Source organism: Copidosoma floridanum, unplaced genomic scaffold (assembly GCF_036245765.1).
Source record: "Copidosoma floridanum isolate Cflo_tuat_1 unplaced genomic scaffold, Cflo_Japanese_pri ptg000030l, whole genome shotgun sequence".
Lineage (NCBI taxonomy): Eukaryota > Metazoa > Arthropoda > Insecta > Hymenoptera > Encyrtidae > Copidosoma > Copidosoma floridanum.
This window is the reverse complement of record NW_028321907.1, coordinates 12,261,177-12,289,099: the sequence shown is the minus strand read 5'-3', so window position 1 is coordinate 12,289,099 and position 27,923 is coordinate 12,261,177. Positions and strand designations below refer to the sequence as shown.

Below are 27,923 nucleotides of genomic sequence, written 5' to 3'. Positions count from 1 at the left end.
TATTGTTACTTTTATTGTTATTATTATTATTATTATTATTATTATTATTATTATTGTTGCTGTTCTCGTTGTTGTTGTTGTTGTCATTTATTTGTGACGTTTCCTACAAAGCCTGTTAAGGGATAGTGTTTGTGTATACTATTTTTTTTTACATTTTAATTGTTTAATCAATACATCATTTTTGTAGTCACAACAATTGAAATTAATTTTAATCGAAACAATTAATTCAATATCTAAAAAATTTGTTCCACTCGGTAAATTCAATGATAATAATTGCATGAACGAACACCTCAAAACGTACACCGACTTCTCTTCTCTTTACCCGAGAATCCGTATAGATAAACCCCACCAAACTATGGGAAGAAATACAACTCTGCAGTGTCATCAGTTACTTTCCTATTATACCCACCAGCAGAGACAGCGAAACTGCATCCACTGAGAGCTCTTGATGAGGAAAAAAAAAAAAAAAAAAAACAGCTCATCTCTGCGTTATGAGAACAAGAGCCCATTTCCCCAGCCCTACGTCATCCTCGGTAGGGTCTTTTCGTCACGCGCGATATCATATATACATGCGGGAGCTACACGTGTGTAACAAAGAGATGATCTTTCGTATATATACAACACTTGTGGGTACATATATAACACACACTCACCTATGGGCTCGTATAAGATTCCGCGCCCTGTGGGAGCCCTCCAAGCAACGGAGGGATGACAGACGCGAAGGATCAAGGATATATACCTCCATGGGTATACAGCATCCCGCCGAGACGCTTCCGGAGTAAGGGTGTTTCGTTCTTTTTCTTTTACTACTTCTTCTTTGCCCAGGCGCGAAATTCCGCGAACGACGTGTTTGGTTTTTTTTCCTTCCTCCACCCCCCCACGTATACCTATATACAATAGTGGGTGAAGTTTCGTTTCTTTCCTCTGCACACATTCGTTGGGAATACGAATGCGCTTAACCGTTCAGCGAGAGCTGAGAGCTCGCCTTTTTTTTCTCTCGGCTTTGAGGGCTGCTTTGGAATTTTTTGTCATTCAATTCCAGCCGGGGGTTTCAAAGGTGGTGGAAATAATTTTTTTTCTTTGTTTTGTGCTTTAGAAGAAGGTTTTTACTAATGTGTTTATGCACGATTTCAGTATGCATTCATGTGTATGTATTGCATGACACAGATTTTGAAAGTATTTACATTTCTGTTTTAACTTCGAGATTCGCATATATGTTTGTTTGAAAAAATATTTTAGCATTTTCATTTTATTTTTTTATTTTTTTTTTTTTTTTTTTATAATTGAGAAACGTGAGTACTATTAAAAAATAAACATTACGACAGTAAACACGAGATAAAAAGGGAAAGAGCTTTTGTTGCACATAAACTTGATCATTGAACAAAGTTCTCTCACCTAAATTTGCAGAAACAAAAAAATTTTAATAAATCCATATCGCATGTTACATCCATCTTGACGAAAATATCATCTTTCTCCGTATTTAATGTAATCTCCTTGAACTTCTCTTAGCTCAAGATAGAAAAACGGATGACTCTTATTTTTTTTTTTTTTTTTTTTTTTTTTTTGTTATCGCTTTTCCACACACGTGTCTACATGTACACACAAGAACAACGAGACGAATAAGATGAGAGATAAGAAAGTTTGTCTGGCGACGACACTATACGAAAAATAGGCTTTCTCAAAGTTTTGATATCGACTACGAGTGCCAAAAACATATACCTACTCGCGTATGTGCTCACGTATGTTACCGTAACAACGTTTTTGCACTCGATTTGTAAATAATGCTTGTTTATTGTTAAACCATATTTTATAAAAAATAAATACTTTCTGATAACTGTGTTTTTTTGTCTTCGTGTATAAAATAAATAAAATAAATAAATAAAAATAAAACATACAATACCTCTCGAAAAATTGTGTATCACTTCATACATATGTCATATACATCTGTATGCCAGTGCGGTTCCGAATGTAACTTTTTTCCTTCATTTTTCTGAGACGAGATTATTCCATTAAAAAAATATCACGAAAACTTTTAATTTATTTATTTATACGCAAATTCCCTGTCAACTTTGCATCCCAAATTATCTCCAATGTATGATCGGAACCTCCTAATTTACAAGCACTCACTTGTGTTGTTTTTCTTCTCGAATAAAATAAATTCTCATGGAAAGAAAAATATCATCGAGATGAAAAAAAAAAAAAAAAAGAAAAAACTCTGCGCGCACAGAGCAGATTACGATGAAACAAGAATATCCACACGCACGCGTCTACCAGCCAATCTGATCGATTCCCCATGTGAAATTGAACCAACCGAGGGACGCGACGAGACGAGAACGACGAGCAAACAAAAATAAAAAAAAGCGATAAATCCATATCGAAAACTCGACTAGCCATCACCGCATAAACATGATGGTAAATTAAACTTTGAAATCCACTGTCCGTCCATTGTCATTGCTAATTCAAATTAAATTTGGATGAGATGTAAAAAAATGCAATTACTTTAACTACATATGCATCCGCTCTATACGCTCGGAATCTCTTACGCTGTATTGATGTTGGAATTCGAGAAGAGCCGCTCCGATGAAAAGAAACAGCGGCGCGCTTTTGACGATGTTGGTATTATTCTCCTCATGAAAACTGTAACAAAGTGGTCCACCCGCGTTGCGGAACAGCTGCTGTGTTGCCTACGTATATACAACGACCCCAAATGCCCCTCTTCTCGTATGACAGACACGCGCATCTTTTCGAGTTTTCCTCGGAGAGCGAGATTTTTTTCTCGGGAAAATAAGAGAGAGCCTCAAGCGGTGCGCTCGGACCTTTTTTTTGAATGCCCGTGTGTGCGCGTGTATATATAATATAAAGGGGCCTTTTGAATCTCCTTTGGCTACTGCTTTTCGACACCGGCGTCGCGTTCCACTTGCGTTTTGTCGTCGCAGTTGCAGGTTGCAGTGGTGTTGGGTGGTATTTTTTTCGCGATGGTTTCGAATTTTTCGCGGAAGCAAGAGGGAGATCGAAGGGTACATACAAATATTTAATCTATCAAAAAGAGGGATGATTGTCGTTTGTTCCGATGCGTTTCAAGTGAAGTACATGCTTGTATTTTTTCTAACAGAGAAACTGCGCTTTTTCGGATGTAAAATCAATTGGATAAAATATCAACGCTTATAGTACCAACGTCATCAGCGTCAAAGATGACAGATTTTAAGTTTGAGGCGATATACGATAACTGCCTCTTTTGTAATAGGTGCCCGAGAAAAAATATAATCTATGTGCATTCTATTTCCTCCCATTCTCCGAAACTTCTTTACATCGTAGTCGTATACCTCGACTTTTCTCAATCTCAGAGCAATCTCAGTCTCTCTTTCACATACCTAAACCCACTAGAGGTATGAAAAAAAAAAAAAATAAATAAAAAATACGAGCCTCGCTCGGATTTGTGCATGTAATAATGTGTCTCTGCCGGATGCAAAAACGTACCAAAATTTTCGTAAACACATTACGTACCTCGTTTACGTGGAATTCATATATTATCTACAAGGATTTCATTGCTGCAAGGTACACATATAACGCGTTATCGATTTCCCATTTTCGTGTTTTTGGCTCATGGCGTATATAGTATACGTAATACAAGTTTAGGCAAAGAAGTTATACGTACGTACACGGAGAGGATCCCGGAAAATCGAATTGACCCGCGAGACGAACGTATGTATAAATATAGTCGAATCGACGAGTGGTGATACAGAGGAAGAAGGATGAGAGTTGGAAGAGGGTGGACGAGATTAGGGTTTCCGCAAGATTGGAGAAAATCACGATCTTGTCTGGTAAACAACCAAAATGAAAACAAAACTACTGAAAGGGCAGCGTTAAGATCAACGTGTCAAAAGTATGAGATGTTTTTAAAGACCTTTATTGTGTTTAAATTATTTAACATTCAAGAACAAAAAGTCATTAAGAGGTAAAAAAATGGAATTTAGTTTTTTTTTTTTTTTTTTTTTGTAAGCCTGGACGAAAGTACAACAAATCAACAGTATTTCTCAACCAGTTTCAATATTAACAAATTAAAAAAAAAAAAAAAAAAAACTAGATGTCTAATCAGCGGTACTTACCAAGTCTACATGCGACTGTTAATAATGAAAAATGAGAATTGCTTTAGCAAACGTTTACTTTACGGGCATATTGTTTTGTTGCCACGTAAAATCATTAGCCATATATAGTTGGAGTTTAAGGAAGCCTGAAGCCAATCAGACTTGAGGACCATCGAGACCATTCAATAATCCCATATACCTATTGCCTTCTCCTATGGAAGCCCTGTACACAGGAGGCATCAACCCGGAAGCCGATGCTTTTCCATCTCTCTCTCTCTCTCTTGCCTACATACATTACGTCCGAGGCGCCAACGAAGTTATCCATACCCACCGATTTATTGCCCGTCTCTTTATCCGCCCACGCTGATGCTACCAATATTTCCTACCCCTCGGACTTTCGGTACAAACCACAAATACACATTGGCCATAGCTTGCGCGCCCGCGCATAAATATATGCGATCCCGTACTTACCTCCCTTCTCTACATTTTCCTACGATGGTCCAGCTTATAAGTAGTACTTCCTCCTCCCTGATTTGTATGCTCATTTGTTCGTGATTCATGCCCACGCTATATATATCTACGAGAATACCGATATATACATCATGGTCATGGGCAACTTGGCGCAACTTTGTGCGCGATATGTATTAAAAAAAGGAGATGAAGTTTTAAAACGTGAAACGGATAGCAGATCCGGCGTGAAAGAGTTGAGCGATTCATCCGTGTCGTCGCCCCGGATTTCCCTACGGATTTTTTTTCGATCGCGAATCCTCTCTACTCTACACTGCGCGTCACACCCCGATAATCCTTGAATCGTATATAAAAACTGTCCTTTTCACGCGGTGTTTCAGCGGATGCATTCGTGCCATAAATTTTTTAGAACTTTGGCGCACTCGTCGCCCTTGGGACAAAAAAGCTTTTTTATACTGCTGGAATAATGTAGCTGGCAAAGTCTTGGCGATTTCAACTTGACGCTTAGAAGGTGTTAAGTCAGACACACTTGTGTTTACAGTTCGTTTAATTGTTAAACTGACAAGAATAATCTTGGTTTGCATGAAATCAGCTAAACACTATTCGACAAAAATTTTGATGTTAAGAAACCATTCTCATTGACTAATATTTTGTGAGCGAAGTTTTTCTCACAATCACCAAGCAATTTAAATATACGTGGAATAACAAAGAGCGAGTAAGATTTTATCTATTCGTGTTGTTCCATGAATTCGACGTATTGATGCGGCTTATTATTTATACGAGTAACCATATGGATACTCTATATTATAAGGAGTAATGGAACAATATTGACATGCATTTTCAAGAATAAAAGCATCAGATAATCCTATATAAGCCTCGTCCAGTTCGGTATGAAAATATAACACTTGAAATACATGACTATGTAGACTTACCAAAAAGAAACCATGATATGATATGATGTTTCCAAATTGCACGTGAGCGTCTCACGTATACCGATACACTCGCAAAGACGATAGCGTGCGTGTATCTAATACAAAGTGTACATTCACGTGTGAGCGCTCCTCTGATCAATCACTTCGTCGGTGTGTAATGGACGTAATAACTTCCCGAGCGTGGCGTAGTGGGTACTTTGAGAGGAGATAGGGTTAACGCACCTACTGGATGATACAGCTCATATTATGTACTGCGCCTTTGTGTATGTATATATACCTAAATGAGAGCATGAAAGACCATGGTATAATATGTTATAGTTGATCGGAGTCCTACCCATTTTCGTCCTCGTGTATGGTGTGGTGTGTATCTTTCATCGCGTGTTCAATCCAAGCCTTAATGTATCTCTCGTGCCTATGTGCAGTATCGCGATTTGTGTACATATGTATTGAACAAATAATAACGCGGATTACGTTTTGGTAACTGCTTTCAAGTCCACAGGGCAATTTTGTACCTTGTGGTTAAAATTTGAAACTTTGTCGCACACGTCTGTAATCTACATAAAACATGAAAAAAATATAGGTTTTTTCTTTTCACTTCAATTTATACGTTAAATTCAAAAGCTACTCATTGTTTCTGCTGCATTTGAGAACAAAGACTTGGTTCTATCCTTGCGAAACACGTAATACACAATTTTTTAAGATTTGCATGATTTGTATGAACATCGGCATCTATTGTACACGTACTTGACAACAAAGGAATCGGTATGTCAATCGGGGCCAAGATAGTATAGTCCCATTCATTGTTATACGAAACGTCATCTTCAATCTCGATTTTAGCAGAGTTATGCTAATCCTCCTCGGATGGACTCAAAAGAAGAGCTTTCCTTCATTGTGTATACACAGTGTGTATTATCTTTTCAAGCGCACAATGATGGAGGTCAGTACAGACGTACATGGACACATACCTATCGTAAACACGTCTCTTTAGCCAAGCGTGAAATGAACGGGTGATTTTCTTTTCTTAGCGATTTGGTGCGCGCAATGCGCGTGTAAGGCTTATGTGTTTTGGACAAAAAGTGTTCAAGATTTTGATAAGAAAACGCGAGAAAACGCGCGAAGTTTATAAAAAATACTTGTATTAAAACTTTTTTCGACAACTCTACGGGCTCGATTTTCCCTTTTTTATACCACAAACGAAATCTCCAAAACTGCTCTCGATTCGAGAGTCTCTCAGGAAATCAAGAAGAAAATCTCCACTGTACTCCCGTGTCTACCCCCCACCCCTCCGAGTATTGACTCGTCAACTATCAAACCACGCAACCACCGATCACCCCATCTTCCATACAATGTATGCACTGCAGTGACTGGGCTCCCTGCTCATGTATTACTACTACTACTACTACTACTACAGTAGCTCGGGAGAATTAAACCAATACATCTACAAGACCCATAGTTTTTCTCCTCTCTCTCACGCATACGTCACTATATTACATAGTGCGATGTATATAATTATATTATGTAGTGTGTTGTCCGCACTCAAAGTGTCACGCTTGAAAGCTCCCCTTTTTCCTGTACTTTATAATTAGTACTTGTAAGTACCGCAGAAGGCTAAGGTCGAGCGAACTCTTCTTCCTTTTGCGCCCTTAATTTCACTCTGATGACATCATGCATCGCACACACAAACTCTGCACGTAGTTTGTGTAATTCAACGAGAAAAAACAAAAAAAAAAAAAAAAGAAAGATGAGCTAAATAAAAAAAAAAGAAATGTATCAAAGTGATGACAAACACGAGATGTGCGAAAGAAAAAAAAAACATATATATGTGAGCGTGTCCACGCGAGAGATGGAATATACGTGATGGTCCGTGTCTGGTCTGTCTGTCTGACGTGTATGTTATACACGTTACACGGTTGATGTGATGTCGGGCGAGCTTTCGTCCAACAAACTGTACATTGATTTTTTTTAGGCGGATTAAATGATAGCGTCGTCGTTGTCGTGTAGAAGTTATACATGTGCATTTACGTCTGTTGAAAGAAAAAAAAATGACGGGGGCACGTTTCACGTCGTTATTTGCAAGAAGAAATTGGAAAGTGTATAGAGTGAAAATACGAGTGGAAATACGTAACTTGCGCACGAGCGAGAAAAGTTGGAATTTTTTTAAACCTCTTGCAAGGATGTAACATCTGTGCTAGTAATATTTCTGCTCGAATTTTCTTTTTATTCGTTGATATTTGTATTGTTGCCATTTCATCGAAATGCATTAATCAATAATTTTTAGCAATTTATTTTATATTTTTCTTTTCAATGATAGTTTTATAATTTTATATTTTACACGTAAAAATAAAAAATAAAGTGGTTATTACGATTTACGTTAATCGAAAATTAGAGTCGTAACTAAATTTTTTTATTAAAATTTCAAAGTACGTAAGGCATTTCATAGTCATGTTTTCAAAAATCATCACAAAATACTACAAAACTATTGATGATTTAAGATTTTTTTTAATTTTCTCCATTAATAACAGTTGTGAGTGTTATTTGTAATTGTGGAGTGTATGGACATGAATATAATATGTGTAAATAAAGAGTATTGTCTATGTCTTCCTAAAAAATCCAGGAGATCTTTAAATCTTAATAGAAAAAAATCTTTATGCGAGCAAAATTTATTACTAATAAAAATAAAGTGCCAGAATAAAATTCTTTAATCAACTCAAATTCTGATGTAAAAATTAATTTTTTTCCGAGTATAATTTTTTTTGTTACATTAATATTAATTTAGTCTTATCAAGAAGAAAACAAACAAATTTTTTCATTGGATAACTGATATTTTTGGTCAATGATATTTTTCAATTTTAAATTCATACATTTAAAGTTACGTATTTCATTTAAAAAAATATATTTTAACCCTGAATTGTATAGTTTTTCTTATTTTTCAATTATTTAATTAATAATTGAAAAAGTTAATTTATAACCTTAAAAAAAAATTGTTTTCATTCAAGATTAAAAAAAAATAAATATTGCTTGATTGAAAATTTAAAACAAAAATATTGTTTGGTACCGTACAGTCGCAATTTTTTAAAAATTAAAAAATTTTTAAAGAACAATTCTTTTTTCCTTTTAACCATTGTAACGCTTAAAAGTTCAAGATAAAAGTTCATGCAATAATACCCAATACAAATAAATTAAAGAAGAATTAATAATCAAATTTTAAAAAATAGAATTTAAAAACATATGGCTACGAGTGATAGTTTAAAAAATCTTTGTGTCAAATAGTATTAGTAATTTTGTTTTCCAATCATGTAGGTATACTATACGTAAATTCATAATAACGTACATTCATAACAGTCAATAAAACATACATTTCTATTTCAAATATACGCGAGCCCTGATGTAGTGTCCATGGGAAATTGATCCACGCCCACCAATGTACCGCACAAATACCCCCACTGTAATCAGGTATATGGAAATAACACTTTGCCGTTACTTATACACACATTAGTATAACAACGTACCCAGTACTCCCAGGGAACATATACCATGAAAAAAAGAAAAAAAAGAATAGATAAATAATAAAACAACAGGCAGAGCTCAACGAGACAGCCAATACATATGTATACATGCATATGATGTGGTGATGGTCACGGGGCAGAAGAAGCGACTCTTTCTACGTGCGTGTGGGTTCGGCCACGTTTTGTTGTACCCTCCCCAAATCAATACCCGAAGCGCCTCTTCTCACTGTGTGTAAGTACATGCATATGTATATACCTAATACCCTCCGTCCCGGCTACATGTGTCCGTGACAAAGTGGTGCGCCAGACACGTTTTCGTCCACTCTATTTTTTTTTCTCCAAGTTCTTTTAAAATCCTCCGCTCGATCGACTCCAAATTACTCGCCTGTGGAGATACGTGTACGTGCATCCCCAAGGGACTGCCACTGTGGGCGATGCATTTATTGTATTGGTGCGTTTTTTTTTTTTTTTTTTTTTTTTTTTTCGTGCAGCATAGACATTTTTTTAGAATTGTCGCGTTTACATATGATCTCGTGTGCCTCTATTGATTCGTCCTTAGTGGTCAATTGCAGCAGCTTTGTTTGCGCTTCTCTCTCGGTGTGTTGGCACGCTACGGCTTAGATGTGTAATAAGTACTTGTTGGAATACGATTGTCAGCGTCTAGACTTCGATACGAGAAAGCTTTATTAGGTTTCGGACAGTGGTGGTGCCACTCGTTTTACTTTGGGACTATATACTTTGATGGCAATGGTATATGTTTTTTTTTCTTATTTCGAAAAACATTTTAACGTATCGTTTTTGTTTTTACCTAATGTTGTGACTATCAAAAATCGTTAAAATTTCATTGTTTTTTAATTTAAGCCTAATTTTATAATTTTCCGATACAAATATCTTATAAGTATTATTCGTTTGGAAATAAACATTAAGACGTTTTTAAGCATGTCATTATGACTACCTCAATCATCTATAATTTTAATTCTTTATTCTATTTAACGTAGGTGCAAGTAATCTGCATGATGTTTCAAATAAATGATTGGAAGAAACAATCTCCTCAGCCAATGGAAACAAGAAAAAAACGATTTTATAATTTTTCATTGACAAAACACCAAAAAAGAAAAAAACCACTCCCCAAACTTTTCTAATCGTAAGTAACATGAACGTCAGCGTTGGTGATGGTGGCGACGATGGAATATCTATACACTTATCCTCGTCCCTATCGTCCCATAGCCGAAATTTAATTGAAAAAAACCCGCTCGTACCATTCACACGAGACCATTAAAGCTGACCCGATCTACGCTCGCGATAAGATAATCGTCTCCTCTATATTTTCCTTTCAGCTTATCATAAGCTTGTGTGCCTTATTTATATTTATACTATGCTCTTGTCGGTCGGACGCAGGGACAAAATTGACCTTTTCTTTTCGAATGGAGAGAGCCAGGACAGTGATTTTTACGAGTGTTTACTTTCTCGACTCGAAGAGCTGTTGTTTTATTCATGATAAGGGGATTTATAGAGACGTAGAACATAGTATATACACTATTTACACATAGGGTTTTTAAATATTACGGTTAGTGAATTTTCGATCGACGTCAAGCTTTAATTTTGAATCTTATCGAACGGGAGTTTTTTTTTGTCGAGTTTTGGAAGATAACCACGGAGTGTGACGTAAATCAAGTGATGACTTAACTCATTGTACCTACTAATTAATTTTACTGCAGTTAAAGCCTTGCGTTGCCTAATGTACGTAGTCCACTCCAACACGTAAAAAAATCATCACAATTAGTAGAACTTTCATTGTTATCGAACCATCAATATAAATTCATTGTGATTGCGTAAGTGGATCAGCAGGTAAACAAAGTTAGCTTATATAATGATAATCCAGCTAGAGTTTGTAATCACTTGCGCATACATACACACATCTCTATGCAGTACTACATATTATGTATGTACACGTTTCAGCTGAAGTTTCGCACATGTGTGTTTGGGCAATTCCGTGAATCTTATTTCGGAACGGAGATTGACCTCCCAGATTGGCCGCATTCACACAATTAAGATGCGAGATTAGAATCCTACCACTTTCTTCCTCTCTCTCTCTTTCTGTCTGCACTGCTTGGGTAAACAATAATTGAAAAAAATGCTGTCATTTATTCGGTACAAACTATCATTGTATGGTTTTTTTTTCATTTCCATTTTTTTTCTACAAGACTTTTGCTTTGTTACTATTTTATTTTTTTCTTCTTCTGAGAACGTTGCAATAATTTCAACTTTTTTGGTATATATATATATATATATTAAATAAAAGAGAGTGCCGTGTCACTGAAAACGAAAAGACTATCTCAAGAGAGCCAGACCAAGCTAATTTTTTTTATTAAAAAGGTCGTAAGGTTAAATAAAAATTTCTAGGTACAAAATATAATTTTTAATTTAGCGCAAATCAAATTTTGAATACAAAAAAAGGAAGCCCAGTTGTATAATCAATTAATAACAATACTATTGTGACTGTGACTATTATTATTATTATTATTATTATTATTATTATTATTATTATTATTATCAATATCATTATTAATTTTAGTACAGTTGTGATTAACGTATTAAAATTAAAAATTCATAGTTAGAAATTTTGCGTACGCAGAAATTATAATATGTATCCCTCAGTTATATTCAAGCAATCTTGAAATTTTTATTTCTTTTTACATTATATAAATTTAAACCGTATGTTTTAATTTGCGTGGATTCAAAACTTTTGCATATCTTGAAAATCATTAGCAAATAAAAGGATCTACGTAATTACACATGGTGGCATGAGCAAACACGATTGATCGAAAGAGGTGATATGGGCCGCGCGTGTTGGAGCTGCAGCTGGTAAGTATAGCTAGATTGAAACTGACAGCTTTTCGGTCGTCTATAGATATGCAGGTATGAGTTCTAACGCGCCATGGAAATCCGATAAAATCAAGAATATTTCCGCAAAGTCCGTCGGGTCTGCCACACGTAACTTTAGTGGAGGCGTTAAGTATTAAAGTTCTCCGATGATAATAGATTTCTTTATTCAACAAGTTGTTTTAAACTTTATATATTCTTTTAAAAACTATTTTTCAGTGGCATTTCTAAATCTCAAGGAATTTTTTACTTTGTTATCGTTATTATTGTTTTTTTTACATTTCATCGAATTAATAATTTCAATTTCATTTAATATTTCATATAACTTTATTTACTTTTGGGTTGATATGTCATCATCATCTTGTATGATACATTATCACACTTTTGGTTTGCGCTTATAAAATATCAGTTTTTCCAAAAATCATACAAAAATTTGCTCATTTGTCCTCATCATCCAGTAAAAGGTTGGAACTTTTAACTCATAATACTTTTGCTCATACAGTCTCAAACACAAGTTCATTCGTTTAAAGTCCTGCGAAATAATTCGAGATTTAGACGATTCGTTATTATAGATAAAAAAATAAATATATATATATACATATAAAAATTTTTACCTTCATGAAAACATTCCAAATTGTGGAATCCAAAATTCTACGTGAAGCATTTTTGAGTCCAAATGGAAGCGAATACGTTAAATCATCTGAAAGCTCTCCACCTACCAGGTTGTACATACATATAGGTACGTGTGAGCGAAGTTTTTCTCAATCAATCAATCGAGGAAACGGTAATGAGAACCCAATCCACGCTTCGACGGCGAACGACCTACTTTACCCTCCTCCTCCTCGTCAAAGAGCACCACTTCGCCCTCTTTGTAAAAAAAAAACGTCACCCAGCAGCAGCCCCATTACACGAACAAACGAGCAGTGGTGCTTCATTTCTACGTAACATGTTAAAGTTGTTGTATATATTCCAAAGTTCTCGTCTAGAGTGATGTTTGCAAAAAAAAAAAGGGCAGCACAGTAGAACCAGACTCTCAACCTACATACATCACATGCACGAATGAAAACGCACTTTTCAATGGACGCCTTTAGCGAGTGGAAAAACCCCTCGGCAAACTCGGTCGCTCGAGAATTCTCCCTTTTTCTCCGTGGATGCGAAATGTAAAGAGCCCTAAAAAAGACCTCGGGTGTGTCTCCCGCAACGAGAGTACCTATGTGCACCTAGAAAAGAAGGTTGGTGTGCCCCTTTTGGTTTATTCACGAATTTAAGAGACTTCAAACGCGAGAGAGAGGATGAGGGAGTACTTAGTTTTCAAAAAATAATTTTCCACCGTTACCTCTTCATCGAAATGCAGTTTCACCCAAGCGTCTCACTTGCCTTCGAGTTGGCCCAGAAATTTTTTTGTACAATCCCATGGGACTCTCCCCCCCCCTCCCGAACAATGAGTCCCTTGAAAGAAGATAAGTAGGAATCGATACATCGAAACGGGCAGCAACTTGATTCGATAAAATCGGTCAAGTGCTCCGATCATACCCGTACAAGAGTACAACGAACTGGCAGGAAAGAGATTTTCCAGAAATGTGTAATAGACGTTGTCTGCAACTGTGATAAGTGTCCGGGGCAGGGAGGGGTGTAAATCCCGAAGGTAACTGCTGCAACGGTAGTAAAGTTTTTCTCTTCCTCTCGGCCGAGTGAAAAAAATAAAAAAAATTGTGTATATACATCGAAAAGCGTGTACTGTTATGGCTCGCTCGAGCGATCTTTCTTTGCTCCTTTCTCTTGTGCTTTGCGAGGATGAATGGCCTTGTTTCTCTCCTTCTTTGTTTCCCGTGTTTCTCCAAACTTGGATGTTGAGCGATAAAAATAATGCAATATTAAATTGCATGTCCAAGCGTGAAAACGCTGCTTAAAACACTTGAATTGAATAATATCGCGGTAGGATTTTGACTTATTTAACGATATTTGTTACCACGCTGATATGATCCATTATTGCTGATGTTTGCGTCATTGTTTTGACGTGTAGGGAACGAGCTGTATTTGAAATACATATTGTTTCCTTTTGGCACGCACATGTGTGGTGGGAAAATCCTTTACTTTGTATTCATTGTATTGGGTTGTTTGGAAAAATTCAGTTTAGAAAAAGACGTCATCTTTCTAAAAAAAAAAAAAAAGCTTATTGTAAGTTTTTTAGGATAAAAACTTTGAAAGTTTCCTTGACATTAACGTAAAAGTATAAGTATATCTTAATGATTATTTAATTATTTTCCTGGTACGTTTATGTAGAACGTGTTATCTATAACTATTCATAGCGATAAATTCATCCTCTACCACATTTTTCAAAGTAACAAGTCAATGAACCGGTTTTGACCCTGAATACATTTATGTTTGGTTTCTTCCTTGTTTTTGGTTGATTATTTATTTATTTTTTTTTTTTATCTGATGTCTATTAAGATAGCAGAGTCTCATCATTGCCTCGGCATTGCTCTAATAGTAATAACAGTAATAGTAAACATGGTAGCTGTTTCTTAATGTGTACAGTATTAATTTGATTTACTATAAACGATAAACGAGACTATAAGCGATAACAATTATCTATGTTAAAGCTAAATAATCATTTCTAATCAAATAGAGTATTAATATACGTATCGATAAATAATCGTTAAATAATTGGTTGTTTTTTCAAAACAAACCCTCCATTTTATGTTGATAAGCATAAACTAATGAGTTTGTATTGATATCGAAAGATGTTTATTTATATATGTGTCAGATAAAACTAATCTAATCGTTAGTTTCATTACAGTCTGGATTTCGTTAATAAATAATGAATTAACTAAGCATTTTTAAAAGAAACGATTAATACTGTTACCAAAATACACTCAGATAAATATTTACTTTAATTGTAGTTTTTATTTACTTCTATTTTTACTGATATTATTAAAACAACACTTTATAATCGCTTAAAATGAACCAAAATAATCTATTTTCTTTATTTGAGCATGAGTGAGTGGGTATACCTAGAAACTTCATGTTAATGGCTTTTTAAAGATAACCGTCAAAGCCAAACAGTCATAATTATGAGCTATCGTAAATCCTAACGTAACACAATTAAATCATAATAATAATAATAATAATAATAATAATAATAATAATAATAATAATAAGAAACAATTGTTGAATGAAGTTTCATCTGTCAATAAAATAATTGTACTGTCTGGACACATTACATAAGCTTTATGCGTGTTTTTTTCATGAAAACAAAAGTTAAAAAAAAACGCACATATTCTTCTTGCATCGAGTATTAAATAAATTCTCACTCGAATATAAATTTTTTTACGAAACGCTACATATGTATGTACAATTGTCCCACGCAGAGAGTTGGACCGAGTGCCAACTTGTATGGGATATAATAACGAAAATTTACGAGTTTTGCACATTTATATCGTGTAGGATGCATCCGACGATTTATACGTGCTCGCATGTGCAAGGCGATAAGAAAAAACAAGGGCTAATCGCAACAACCCTTAGATACTTGTTGGTGTATAGCAATGCAAACGGTTAACACACAAGGAGAGAAAGCAAGCAGGCGAAAGATGTCTTGCAATATGAATATGGTCGCGCCAAGGGATAAGGGTGAGCATATAGGGGTGAGAGGCTGCCGGGCCGCGTACCTATATATAACCGTACACAAGGTGCGAGAGAGGACGCTATATATAGTGTACCCATATTGGCGCCGAGCCAGATACCCGCACACACACACGTAGTTAAATATTCGGGTCGAAGCAACCCCTTCGGATGCTGATGGCGTCGTGTCATGCTGTAACTATACGGGTGTGCCTATATTTTTGCACGTAGTAGACGAAAGTACGTGTATTATGTTGTGTGTATACATAGCAAAAGCGCGGCCGTTCAATAACAATTTGCAGACGCTGCTCTCCCTCTCAGCTCTGTATTCGAGATTTTCCTTCTTCCCTTCTCTGGAACCAAGTGGCTGTCTCCTCTTTCTTTTCCCTGGGGCCCGTTTGCTAAGCGAAACTGTACGAGGAGCGCGTCTTTTTTTTTTTTTTTTTTTCTTCTTCGGTCCTAGTGAAGAAATAATGCACGTTGTTGGTAGTGTGGGGAAAGGAAACGAAGTACTTTACGAGTACATATCATCACACGTGATTCGCTCTCGGGTTTGGCACCGGAGCGGAACTGACTTTTTCGATGTAAAAATAGTGTCCATTGGAGCGATGCCGCAGCGTTGGCGCTTTAATTAATTAATGTAGACACTTTTTTTGTGAATGATTTAAGAAAATTATGGACCGTAAAATTTTTGCAGACTTGGTTGCTTGAAAAAACAATGCTATCTTTTTACTAAAAATTCGACATTGTCACGAGGTACGCAAAATATAAAATTAGTATTTTTTCGTATAAGCGATTGCAGTATGTCGTAGTAACGCGGCATCAAATTATACTATACCGATTAACAATGGAAAAGAAAAAATGTGTTTTCGCATGTAAAAAATGTAGAAAAAAAAAAAAAAAAAATACTTTGCCAAACGAATCCGTCAACCTTGTTTTATTAATCACGCATTATTCTCTATTTTGAACAGGTGACTCGCTGCAGTGCACCCCACTCGACCGCGCCTACAAGAGCAAAGTCCTCGGCCACTACCCGGAGTCCGTGCCATGGAATCCCTTCGACGAGCACGCGGTCTGTATGGTGGGTAACCCCTGTGTTTGCTATTATTTTTGCTACGCGTGTATATTACATTATACCTATATACGTGTGTGTAAACTTTCGTTTGTGTATTATACATATACGTGTATATATAGTATCGATCAGCTGTTGTGTCGGCTCGCCCCCTATACACCCCTCCTGAGGCTCTCCTCGTACACACACACACATCCCCTCATCCGTTTCCTCCCTTTTCCTTTCTTTACATTTTATGTATACACAGTCTAGCCACCCTTCCGTAAGCAATGATGACTCATGGGCACGTGTATATATATACGTACCTGCTATGTAGTGCCACGAATCGGCTTCCCTTTTCTTTAAACCTTTTTTTTTTTTTTTTTTTTTTTTTTTTTTCCTTTTAAAGCAGCGCAACCGTTGTGTGCGTGCGTGTACTTATTTACGCGCTGGGAGAAAATGATATGGGGGTGGTAGAAGTTTGCCTGTTGGAATAATCGATTTTAGGGGCAAGGGCGGTGACAAACGAGTCTGATATACGTTTATCGGTTTGGTTTGAAATCGATGCGATGCGAGCCAGGATATTGGGCATATACTTTTATATTCATTGGACGCCGGATTGATTTCTAGGTGTGTATAGGTGGGGTGATTTGTGTAGTATCAACATCAGTGTGCGTACGTTAAATTGTTTTATTACTAAATGTTGTTTGTTCTCAATATTACGATGTAAAAATTTTGGTATAGTTTTATAGTTTTTGTCCCAAGTGCAACCCAGAGTGCAACTTTTGTGACCCAAAAGTCTTGATGGTCCCAGTATTAATGACGAAAACTATCATTTCAAGGGACATTTCTTCATACAATCTTAAACTAGTTCCTATTAGATATAAAGAAAAGCTGGTAAAAAAATGTGGTTTATCTTAAAAAACCTTAAAAATTTTTTTGGTGTTGATGCCAATTTCGGAAAAAAAAGAACACTGTAATTTTTAGATGATGTATAAATATTTTACTGTTTCACACAAATATTGTCGAGAGCCACTCAAAACAAAAGCCTTGAAAATTGTTCCAAAAAACAATAAGTCTTCCAAATTTTTCCGTACGTCACATCGGAGACATGTAAAAGATGTAAAAAAAAAAAAAAAAAAATGGCACTCGACCCCCTGGAACCTGCAATTAGCAAGATCAATAATGTTTTTGCCCCACACGCACCTCGGACAGCTATGCCTCCCGAGCGGCCTGCGCTTCCGCACCCAGAAGCACTCCGTCGAGCCGAGCTTCCACTCCTTCGTCCTCACAAAGGAGGACGGCCACCGAACGTACGGCTTCAGTCTGCTCTTCTACGAGGAGTGCCGCAACCGCAAGATCTGCGCCGCCATGCAGACCCTCCAGGCCATGTTCATAACCGAGCTAAGCAGCGGCCAAAACGGCACACCTCCGCAGTAAGTGCTTTTACACTTGGTTTTTTTTTTGTTTTTTTTTTCCCCTTCCCTCCTCCATCTGCAATACAGTCTTGGCTGTGTTTACCACTCCAGATGGTAGGTATACGTACTTTTGCTCGAAAATTTTTTCTTTTCCCCCACGATTTCGCGAGCTATATACACAAGTGCTCGTTCTCGCGGTTTATTTTGGGAGAGCCACTTTTTATAGGCACCGACTTGGGCGAAGGACGCCGGTTGGTTTCGCTCTGCCGAGCCAAGGATTTTCGTTAGCTACGAATATACTAACGTGGATTTTTTCTGAAAAAAAAAAAAAAAAAAAACTTTTGCTTTCGTTACACGCTCGCTCGAATCGACTTATCGCGCACAATGAAAGTTTTGGTCAATTGAGAAACTGTATGTTAAGCGCGAATAGTCGATTAAAAATCATTTAGGTAGATGACCTTGAAAAAAAATAAAATAAAATAAAAGAAGTTCACATACTTTGCTGATCTGATCTCACGGCCGAACGCGATTACCAACAGGGCTCGAACGGGCATGTTTGTTATAAACAACAGCAGCAGAAAAAAAAAACTTTGGTTGTACGTGAATCGGTGTAATTAATTATATATACTGGAAAGTAATCCTACCGGAATTACCAATAGTATAAGTATACAACAACAAAAAAACACATTATTTTTTTCTCTATATTCAGCTATAAATCTGCCACGGGAGTAATATTATTTGGAACCGATGGAAGCAGATTTGAGAATGAAAAAATCTTAAATCATGTATCTCTTTTTACCTCGCTGTGTGTGCGCTCTCGTGTACCTTATTTTCTTTTGCCATGTTATTATTACTGATATTATTTATCTTAAACCGATGCACTCTAATGCAATCGTTTTATTTTTTTCCGTAACTTTATTTACTTTACTGTTTGTTTTTAGTGTTGTAGTTGTTACATATATTGTTACATTGTAATTAATCAATATCGTTAAATTATGCTTGTGTTTCACTACGTATATGTATATAATTATTGTATTATTAAAACACATTGTTATGACAATTATTACATTTTTTGTATACTTCACCATCCAGTGTAACTGGGCGTAATTGACCGATCGGGGGGGGGGCTTAGCCCCTTCAATACACACTTCATAAATCGGTTAAATCTTTCTTTCGTGTGGAAACAGACCACGGAGAGGAGGCAGCGGAGCCGACCGGCACGACACGCACAACACGAGATCCCTGCCCAGGCACTTCAAGCTCGCGGCAAACTCGGCAGCCGCGGCTCTGGCCTACTACGACTCGACCAAAGACAAGCTCCTAGTCACTAAATCGGTATCCCTGATCTGCCAGCAGGCCTACCTCCACGCCGCCAAAACCTTCCTCACGAACCTTTACAAGTGAGGGAATTTTTTTATTCAAATTCACTCGATTACCACGCGCTACAGCTTGTAGAACAAAATTAACAACAACAACGCTCGTCCCCGACAGATGCGTCCCCCGTCACCCGGGCCCGGGTCTGAGCCTCGAGTCGTATGTCTACAACCTCCTGTACAGCGTCCCGACACCCCTGCCCGGCAAATCTCTCAAGTTCCACGTGCCGAACGACGAGCCGGCCAAGTCGCCCCTCGAGCTCGTCGTCCACCAGCCCCAGCCCGGCCTGGAGCTTCCTCTGCTCGACTACTCGCTCAAGAACCTGTTCGGCTGGCTGGGCATCGACTGCGTCATCCAGCTCTTCACGTGCGTCCTCCTCGAGAACCAGGTCCTCATACGCAGTACCGATTTTCACAAGCTCATGGTCGTCGCCGAGTGCGTCACGGCCCTCCTGTTCCCCTACTCGTGGCAGCACGTCTACGTGCCCATACTGCCCGCGAGCTTGTATCACTTTCTCGACGCCCCAGTACCGTTCATCATGGGCCTGCACGCCCAGAGCGACGCCTCGAGTCTCAAGATCGCTGGAGAGGTGAGTGTGTGTGGGATCATCCACAGTGGGTGATTGAAGGGTCATTGGACCTAATCGGTTGGCTCGGAGCACTCGTGTTCGGGAAATCGGTACTTTTAAATCTTGCACCAATCTGTGGATATTTTTGTTGTTCCGTAACTCTGTGCGATCTACAAATGTATTTCGTGTATTTTTTCTTGGTACGTGGAACATGATTTTTCCTAATGGTACGTCTGGGGAAAAGTTTTTTTTTTTCCATTGCGTTGACAGCCGAACGATCTATAACGTGGAAATTCCAGGGCAACCTCTGTTACGTGGACATCGACAAGCAAACCAGCCAATTTCCCGAAGAGCTGCCCGTGTTCCCGCACAAAGTGCAATTCGTCGAGGAGATCCGGGCGTACTTGAACAAGCACAAAGTTCCGTACCCAGAAAAGTAAGCTATATACCCCTCGCACGCGTTTCATTATTCATTGTATGGACATATCGTTCATCGCCAAATCGGCCAAAAACAACATGACGAATGTGTCGCAGGACTGACAACATGTTTGGGAATTACCTGAACGGTGATATAATGACGAGCAGCTTGACTCTTCCCGGCTCGGGGTTTCACTACCCCAAGAGGAAGCACTCGCTGCACGACGTCTTGGATTGGGACAGGCCGGACTCGGGTCCACAGTGCGATGCCATACAACGGATACTCGACGTTGTCAAGAGAACAGGTCAGAAAATAAATAAATAAAAAAAACCATTAGGATAAACGTATGTGTATTTCCTTGGCGTTACGATTTTATCATCCAATCGTAAATTACAGAGGTGGACGTGGACGATATAGACTCCATCGACAATCCCCCGAAGAGCAAGGCGTTCAACAATCCCCAGGAAGAGTACCAGGAGACGCTGGTCTTTAACAACGCCATTCGCGAGATTTTCATGAACCGGTTCGTCCAGCTGTTCTCCAGTTACGAGCACTTCCTCATAATACCCAGCCAGGTGAGTGCGTTTGAAAATCCACGAGAGCCCCCTCTCCCGAGTATCGAGCGCGCAAAGTGAGGGAGGACAATTATTTGCTTCAGGACAAGGAAGAGTGGATAAACAACCGGGACAACATGCACCTCTTCGACAAGGCCACCTTTTTGTCGGAGCAGCCGGCCCACCACCTGCCCTTCCTGTCGAGGTTCATCGAGACGCAGATGTTCGCGTCCTTTGTCGACACGAAAGTCATGTCCCTGTGGAACGAGCTGGACTCGAACATCAAACTCTTCGACAAACGGATCGCGCAGCTAAAGTCCGTTGCTTTATTCTCCCTTCGCTCACCTACTGCAAACTCGAGGAAGACCCTCCCGGCTTAATGGCACTTTTCTTTTTTTCTACCAATGTATAGAAAACGAGTGGGCGAAGGGATCGTGCGGTCGACGCGTTACGAGCTCTGCACTACCGTACCCGAAACCCAGACCGTGATCGAGCAGAGGCTCAACAACGTCGACTTCGAGGTCAGTCCACCGACGGAAGTCATACCTCACAGGGCCGCTTACTTTCGGAGTTTTCCGCTCCTCGACGCCGTCGCTCTCAACAAACAGCCGACCCAGAGGTAAATTGCCCCTAGCTTGTACGATCTCAACAGCTGCATTTTTTTTTTTTCCATCACTTTTTACGCTAACAATCGATCTCTCAACTAACTGAGCCAATCATTCATTGTTTTTGCTGCTGCGCTTTTCACAGTATGCTCCGGTAAGGGTTTTTTTCCTGACTTAACTATTGTTGTCGTTGTTGTTCGTGTTATTGTGATTGTTGTGTCACGGTATTTTCGTCTACGCTTGGTATTGACGCGTTTTGTTTGCAATGTGTAGCAGTAGAAGGGGACAGACGCAGTGGAAGTACAAGATGAAGGCGCTCGAGTCTGTAAACGGGAAGCCACCCATGGCTCATCACCAGGAGACGCAGTCGCCTCGGCCGCAGGCGAAACTCTCGGCTGACATGAGCCCGGCTCTCATAGCACAAGCCAATTGGACATTTGTCGAAACGTTGCTCAAAGTAAGTTGAACCGGGGCGAGTTGGGCATGCATACTTATGTTTTCGCTGTAACGGTCGTTTGTTTTTCAAGGACTGCAAGGCTAAAACGAAGCGCATGCTGGTCGAGAAAATGGGCTCGGAAGCGGTGGCCTTGGGTCACGGTGGGGAAGTGTTGTCGGACGTCGAGGAGAACACTTTGGTGGCCAGTTTGTGCGACCTCATCGAGAGGGTCTGGAGCCACGGTTTGCAAAACAAACAGGGCAAGAGCGGGCTCTGGTCTCACCTGGTAATGTACCAGCAGCTCGAGGACAACAATGACAGTGCCAAAACGATAGATGCCAATTTTTTGTCTCCAGGTACGTGAGTTATCAACCATTTCACGTTCATCGATCTCATATTTACAACTCGTGTACATGTATATACTTACTTATGCAATCATCTCTCACTTCGTCAATGTTGATAATACATTGCTAATGCGCGTAACGTTAAATGTATGGTTTCAAATGTTGAACTACAACGATGTAAAAAATTAAAATTACAAACTATTCGACTAACATATAATTGCTATAACCGTTTGGATCGCAGCGCTAGCTTGGTGCGTGCTTCGGAAGCGGCTTGACTGTACGTTGCTTCTATTATACCAACCATTTTTTAATAAGTTGTTGAAATTACGTGTTTTTTCACTGTGTAGACGTACTTTTTTATGTGTATGGATGTTGATTTTTCTTTATTTTTTTTCAAAGCCTGAAACACTCGATTTGATTGAGAATTTTTTTATTCGTCTTTTATTTATTGTTTATAGAGCAAAAAAAAAAAAAAAAAAAAAAGAACGATTTGTGAAATTGTACAAAGTTCAGCATGACTTCAATGTGTCAATGTATGAATACATATTGCTATTGCATTATCACGTTTACACATAGCGTTATAGAGCTTTAAAACTGTTTTTTTTTTTTTTTTCTTTTCACGCACGATCATCTATTATATTTTAAGTTTTTGTACATAATTTAACAGTTTTATGTTGTTTCTTTGTTACTTCTGTACATGTGATTAGCTAATAATAAGAAACCACCCACTAAGCTTTCTCGGTTGTCGGACCGTTTGGTTTCTTCATTAAAAGGCAAACACATTTATGAAATAGCTTCTTATTTCAAGGAAAATATCAGCGGTAAGGCTCAGTCCTGTCTTGAACAGAAGAAACTGCTTGCGAGTTTGAAATTAGTGAAAAATCGGAATGATCTTGAACAATGAAACGAGCTAAAAGAGAATGATTTTTTAACTAACATATTTATAATTTTTTTGTGGAATGTACTGTGGGCGATACTCATTAAATTCACTTTGGTAAATAACAATAAAAAAAAAAACCTTTGAAACGACCAATTTACTCATTTGGACGTATTTTATTCAAAATGTTATTACTTCCTTAAGGGACCACTCATTATTTAAATTTATCTAAATACAAAAAAAAAAAAATTTTCTTCTGAGATATCTTTTACCTTGACAATGTTTACTGAAAACCATACAATAATCCATAATCTTATTATTGCTTGCAAGACGACCTAGAAACATATTTGATTTTTATCCTTTTTTTTTTCTTTTAACGATTCAGTGCATGGAGTTACACACGCATGATAATCAGAATGGTGTACATACGTTTTTCTGCACGCAAAATTGTCATGCAGTGTTTGTTTGATATGGTGTGAAAAAAAAAAAAAAAAAAAAAAAAAATGTTAACACCCTGCTTGTCTCACCCAATCGGCACAGACCTGTCGAACCTCGCGCTGGAGACTGATTCATCGCCCACTCGGGGCAACATGAACGATCAGCATCAGCGACAGCTGCACAAATCACCGGCGAGCGCACCCGGCAATTACACCGGGGAGAAACGGTCGATGGGGCCGGAACAGCTAAGGCCACTGCCCGAGTCGCTGCTCTTCGACGTGCGCAACGTCCAGGCGATGACGGACATCAAAACGCACATCGGCTACGCCAGGGCCTGGGTTAGACTGGCTCTCGAGAAGAAACTCCTGTCCAGGCATCTCAAGACTCTCCTCTCCAACCAAAATTTGCTAAAGTAACGTTATTGCAGCCTTTTTTTTTCAACTTTTGGAGTGAATATATAATAATAGAATTTCGTTCAGATGCACGTGCATACATGTAAATGTTAAATCGAAACGTGTAAAACAAATGGATAAACGCACACTTTCAGGAGCCAGTACAAGAGATCGGCGTTCCTGAGATGCGAGGAGGAAAAGGAGCAGTTCCTGTATCATCTCCTAACGCTCAACGCCGTGGATTACTTTTGTTTCACCAACAACTATCCAATGACCAAATTGCCGTACCGCGTGATCATATTTCCCAGCCGAAAGGCAAGCGCAGCTACAACCTCAGCCAACAGCTGGATAGCCATTTCTGGCACACTCGGAGAGACTAATCCCGTGACGATACCCAAGGGCGCCCTCGAATTTGTCTTTCACGTAATTTCTTATATTCCACTCCAAAGTCACCATTCTTCAAACTTTCGAGGTACTCAAATGGTCCGTTTGTTGCCGTACAGCACAAAAACCTGGGCGTTTTGTCGACGTTGCGAATCGGCCACGACAACACCGGGCCGTCGCCCAAATGGATGGTCGAGCACGTGGTGGTGCGCAACGAGGTGACGGCCCACACGTTCAAATTCCCGTGCGGCAGGTGGCTCGGGCGCGGGATCGACGACGGCTCGACCGAGCGTTTGCTCGTGGGCGCCCTGGTGCCCAAGAGCATCGACAATGACGAGCTCGTGGAGACGTGCTCGACGCCGCCGAGGTGCAGGTACGAATGGCGCCACAAAGAGTGTTTATGTACCAAGCCGGGGGTACACAAAGAGCTTACACGTTCAACGAGCGATGAGCATCTTCTCATATCCTCCCGACTAACATAATACATCCGTATGTCTCTTGCTCGTGCAGGTCACCCAGCATACCGCGCAGTAGGCCCAGCCTCTCGACCAACGAGCTCCAGCAGATGCTCGGCGAGGCGGTCAATGCGGTGGTTAAGTATCATTACAGGAAAGAGGGGACGCAGGACGGCTCGCTCACCGCGCTGTTGTGCGGGGAAGGCGGTCTGGTACCGTCTTTGGAGCAGATTTTTTTGTACGGCTTTAAAAACCAGAGGATATTCGGCAGGAACTTTTACGTTTGGGATTATCTGGGTAAGACCCGGAGAGTTGTTATTTTTCTGTTATTATAGTTTACCCCGATACATTTGGAATTGAGGCTTTTTTTCTTTTCAGTACGAGTCAAAGAGAACTTTGAGATGATGTTGTTGGAGCAGATGGACGAATACTCGCAGCGTTTGAATCGTGATAAGAGATCGCAAGAGAGACATCAAAAGTTCGCCTTTCTCAGGTGTTACTGTCACCTGCTCGACCAAATCAACACTTCGAGCCAAACTCTCGGCAAAGATGGCAAATTTCAACTTTTCACATGCTTGGCTGTGAGGTGAGGATCAACAATGTCACACAAAATTAATAAGCTACCGAAAAAACCTGATTATCAAAAATTCTCTTACAATTTTCAGGGAACAGCTGCTGCATCTAATGTTACGTCCAATGAGCGAAGCACGCTCAACCATAGAAATGTACGAAGAAACTTCCTTTCTGCGTAGTCCAGCATTACTCACCTTCCTTGTTCAGATTCTTCAGCCACTCAGTGGCTTTCATATTGTACTTGAAAAGAGCTTAACACATGGAATCTCAAGTTTAAGCTAATACGCGTAATTACAATGACCAAAGTTTATTGGGTTCTAAATGTTTAAGCAATAGTCTACGGCCCAATAGTAGAAACGTACAAAAAAATTTTAACGACAAATTACGTGGTTATGTACTCGTAAAATCATTGAAAAGCTCTACAAAAGCGTTTAAGTAAATATCGCGTCAGGTATCTCTAAAATAAGTAATGGAACATAAATTCTTGCCAACAAAGATAATAAAAATAAAAATAGTAATAATACGGTTGGAACAACATTTCATTTAGAAGTTTATTACGCGTGACTGTCTACCAAATATGAGGTTTTATTAACAGCATTTAAGCATAGCTGTACGCTTTTATCATAACTAATGTTAGTACTCCCGTAAGCCTAATTAACTATTGTTGTTAGGAAGAGTGAAACATGACATAAGCCACGGTGCCAGAAAATTATATTATTAAATATATATTTAACATTGATGTACATAGTAGGTAGAAAAATTACTTTGATTCTAATACCGTCACATGTTATTCCTGCATCTTGTTTGACTGTTTATTCGAAAAGTTATCAGTTTTAACATCTTGGGAAGTTTGTGCTTGTTATTAAAACTGAAATTAACGTAAATCAAGCATCGTATTTAATTCTTAAACTTACTGTGAAAATTCTAAATTTTTTGGTATTTTTATTCAACAAAACATGGATTGGTTTTTGTAGAAAAAAAGTTTTTTTTTTTTTTTTTTAAACAAAAAACGATGTGTTGGAATAGTGTAAATGGTAATTTCAACAAAAGGTGCGTTACAAAATTGTGTATCTATTTGTAAATAATACATCTGTCCAAGTGTAAAATTTATTACATATGTAGAATATTGTTCTAATTTTATGAACCCAAGAAAATCCGATATCGTGAGGATGTGTTTTTAATAATAATGTTTCATACGGAATACTTGGTCCAAAAGTCGCATGATTCCACTCAAAACTCTTTGCATGCAATGATGTAAAACGGTGTGAAGTATTTTTAATTCCCCTTCGTACTTTTATAAATAAATTATAAAGTTAGGAGTTTTTTTCACACAATTAAATTTGTAAGTATAGTCCCTAGAATTTTGATGACCTTTGATTACTTTAGTCATTTTTTACAAAGTCAAGTCCTTAGATTCGTGCCAAAAAACTTTTCAAAGTTTGGTATCTCAATTTTACATTTATACTCTGTAAGATATACCTTACACATGTGATAAATTTTATCTACTCTTAACTATCAAAGTAAAAAATGAGATTACTAATAATTATGGAAGAACAATTAAAAATAAACACGTTAATGTATGAAAAGGTATTAGTACCACAAGTGTATATTCTTCATCTTATTAATTTTTTTTAGTAAAATATGTAACAATTATTTTTGATTATACTTATCTCTCGTACACTACTTTATTACCTAGTACCTAAGGGGTTAAAATATGTTTAAGATTGTATTATTTTTTAATATGATATTTTTTAGATTAAGTTTTATGATACATAAACCGCTATTCGTTAATTTCCTATTATCTATAAAATGAGATGTGATTGTATAACATTATGTTTGTAGTAATTTTGTTCATCTTCTGTGATGTATAAAATATTCTCTTAAAACGTAATAATACTATATGTACCTATAACCAAAGTAAATTGACAAAGTCGTTTTTGTATTTTATAAAAGCAAGTAATACTGTACATACTAAAACTAAGCATTTCAATTTAAAGATTATCAGCTGGTGATGATGTTAAACAAGTGTCATATTAAAATTTAAGCGTCTGCTAGTGTATAAACAATTTAAAAAGTGAGAGCTAGTTGTACAGTAGCAAGTATGCAGATTACAATATGTACTAAAAATAAAATATTAAGCAAATTTTTTGTAGTTCATTCAATGAAGTCAACATAATTATTCACTTACTTTTCACTTATCACTTTTCATCATTGTAAAATATTACTTTCAGTAAAAAGACTTTAATAATTTTACTATTATTAAAACAGAAAATCACTAAAATATTCTTAGTTTTCCCTTATCACATATACATGAAAAGGTGTCTGTTTATAAAATACACAATACACGTTCCTTTTCCTCTTAGTCTCTTAAATTGATTAAACAAAAGACCACTTGTAGCCCCCATTGAACTTAAAAATGATCAAAATAACACTTTATTGATCTGTCTGGTAAGTACTGTAGGCACTAAAGATGGCCTTTGATCGGTGTGCCATTATCTTGATTCTCTGTTACTGTAAGTAACCATTGTTCTTTTGACTCAG

At 37.9% G+C, this 27,923-nt stretch overlaps 1 protein-coding gene across 4 annotated transcripts in view; it reads left to right on the top strand.

Annotated features, from left to right (window-relative positions):
- pns (DENN domain containing pinstripe) overlaps positions 1-27,074 on the top strand; it is a 31,589-nt gene extending 4,515 nt beyond the window's left edge. The window contains exons 2-20 of one of the 4 annotated variants that reach the window (XM_089596523.1): positions 16,467-16,576; positions 17,762-17,982; positions 19,152-19,364; positions 19,456-19,927; positions 20,206-20,342; positions 20,441-20,628; positions 20,721-20,899; positions 20,983-21,194; positions 21,291-21,497; positions 21,629-21,637; positions 21,757-21,940; positions 22,011-22,275; positions 22,971-23,084; positions 23,681-23,990; positions 24,126-24,393; positions 24,474-24,727; positions 24,865-25,106; positions 25,188-25,395; positions 25,475-27,074. In XM_089596523.1, coding sequence (XP_089452649.1) covers positions 16,467-16,576; positions 17,762-17,982; positions 19,152-19,364; positions 19,456-19,927; positions 20,206-20,342; positions 20,441-20,628; positions 20,721-20,899; positions 20,983-21,194; positions 21,291-21,497; positions 21,629-21,637; positions 21,757-21,940; positions 22,011-22,275; positions 22,971-23,084; positions 23,681-23,990; positions 24,126-24,393; positions 24,474-24,727; positions 24,865-25,106; positions 25,188-25,395; positions 25,475-25,664 — 3,983 coding nt within the window. In that variant the 3' untranslated portion in view covers positions 25,665-27,074. Of the gene's footprint in view, positions 1-16,466; positions 16,577-17,761; positions 17,983-19,151; positions 19,365-19,455; positions 19,928-20,205; positions 20,343-20,440; positions 20,629-20,720; positions 20,900-20,982; positions 21,195-21,290; positions 21,498-21,628; positions 21,638-21,756; positions 21,941-22,010; positions 22,276-22,504; positions 22,541-22,970; positions 23,085-23,680; positions 23,991-24,125; positions 24,394-24,473; positions 24,728-24,864; positions 25,107-25,187; positions 25,396-25,474 lie in introns of all 4 variants that reach the window. The other 3 variants (XM_089596522.1, XM_014360709.2, XM_089596524.1) reach the window with 3 other exon arrangements.
- The last annotated feature ends 849 nt before the right edge of the window (positions 27,075-27,923 follow it).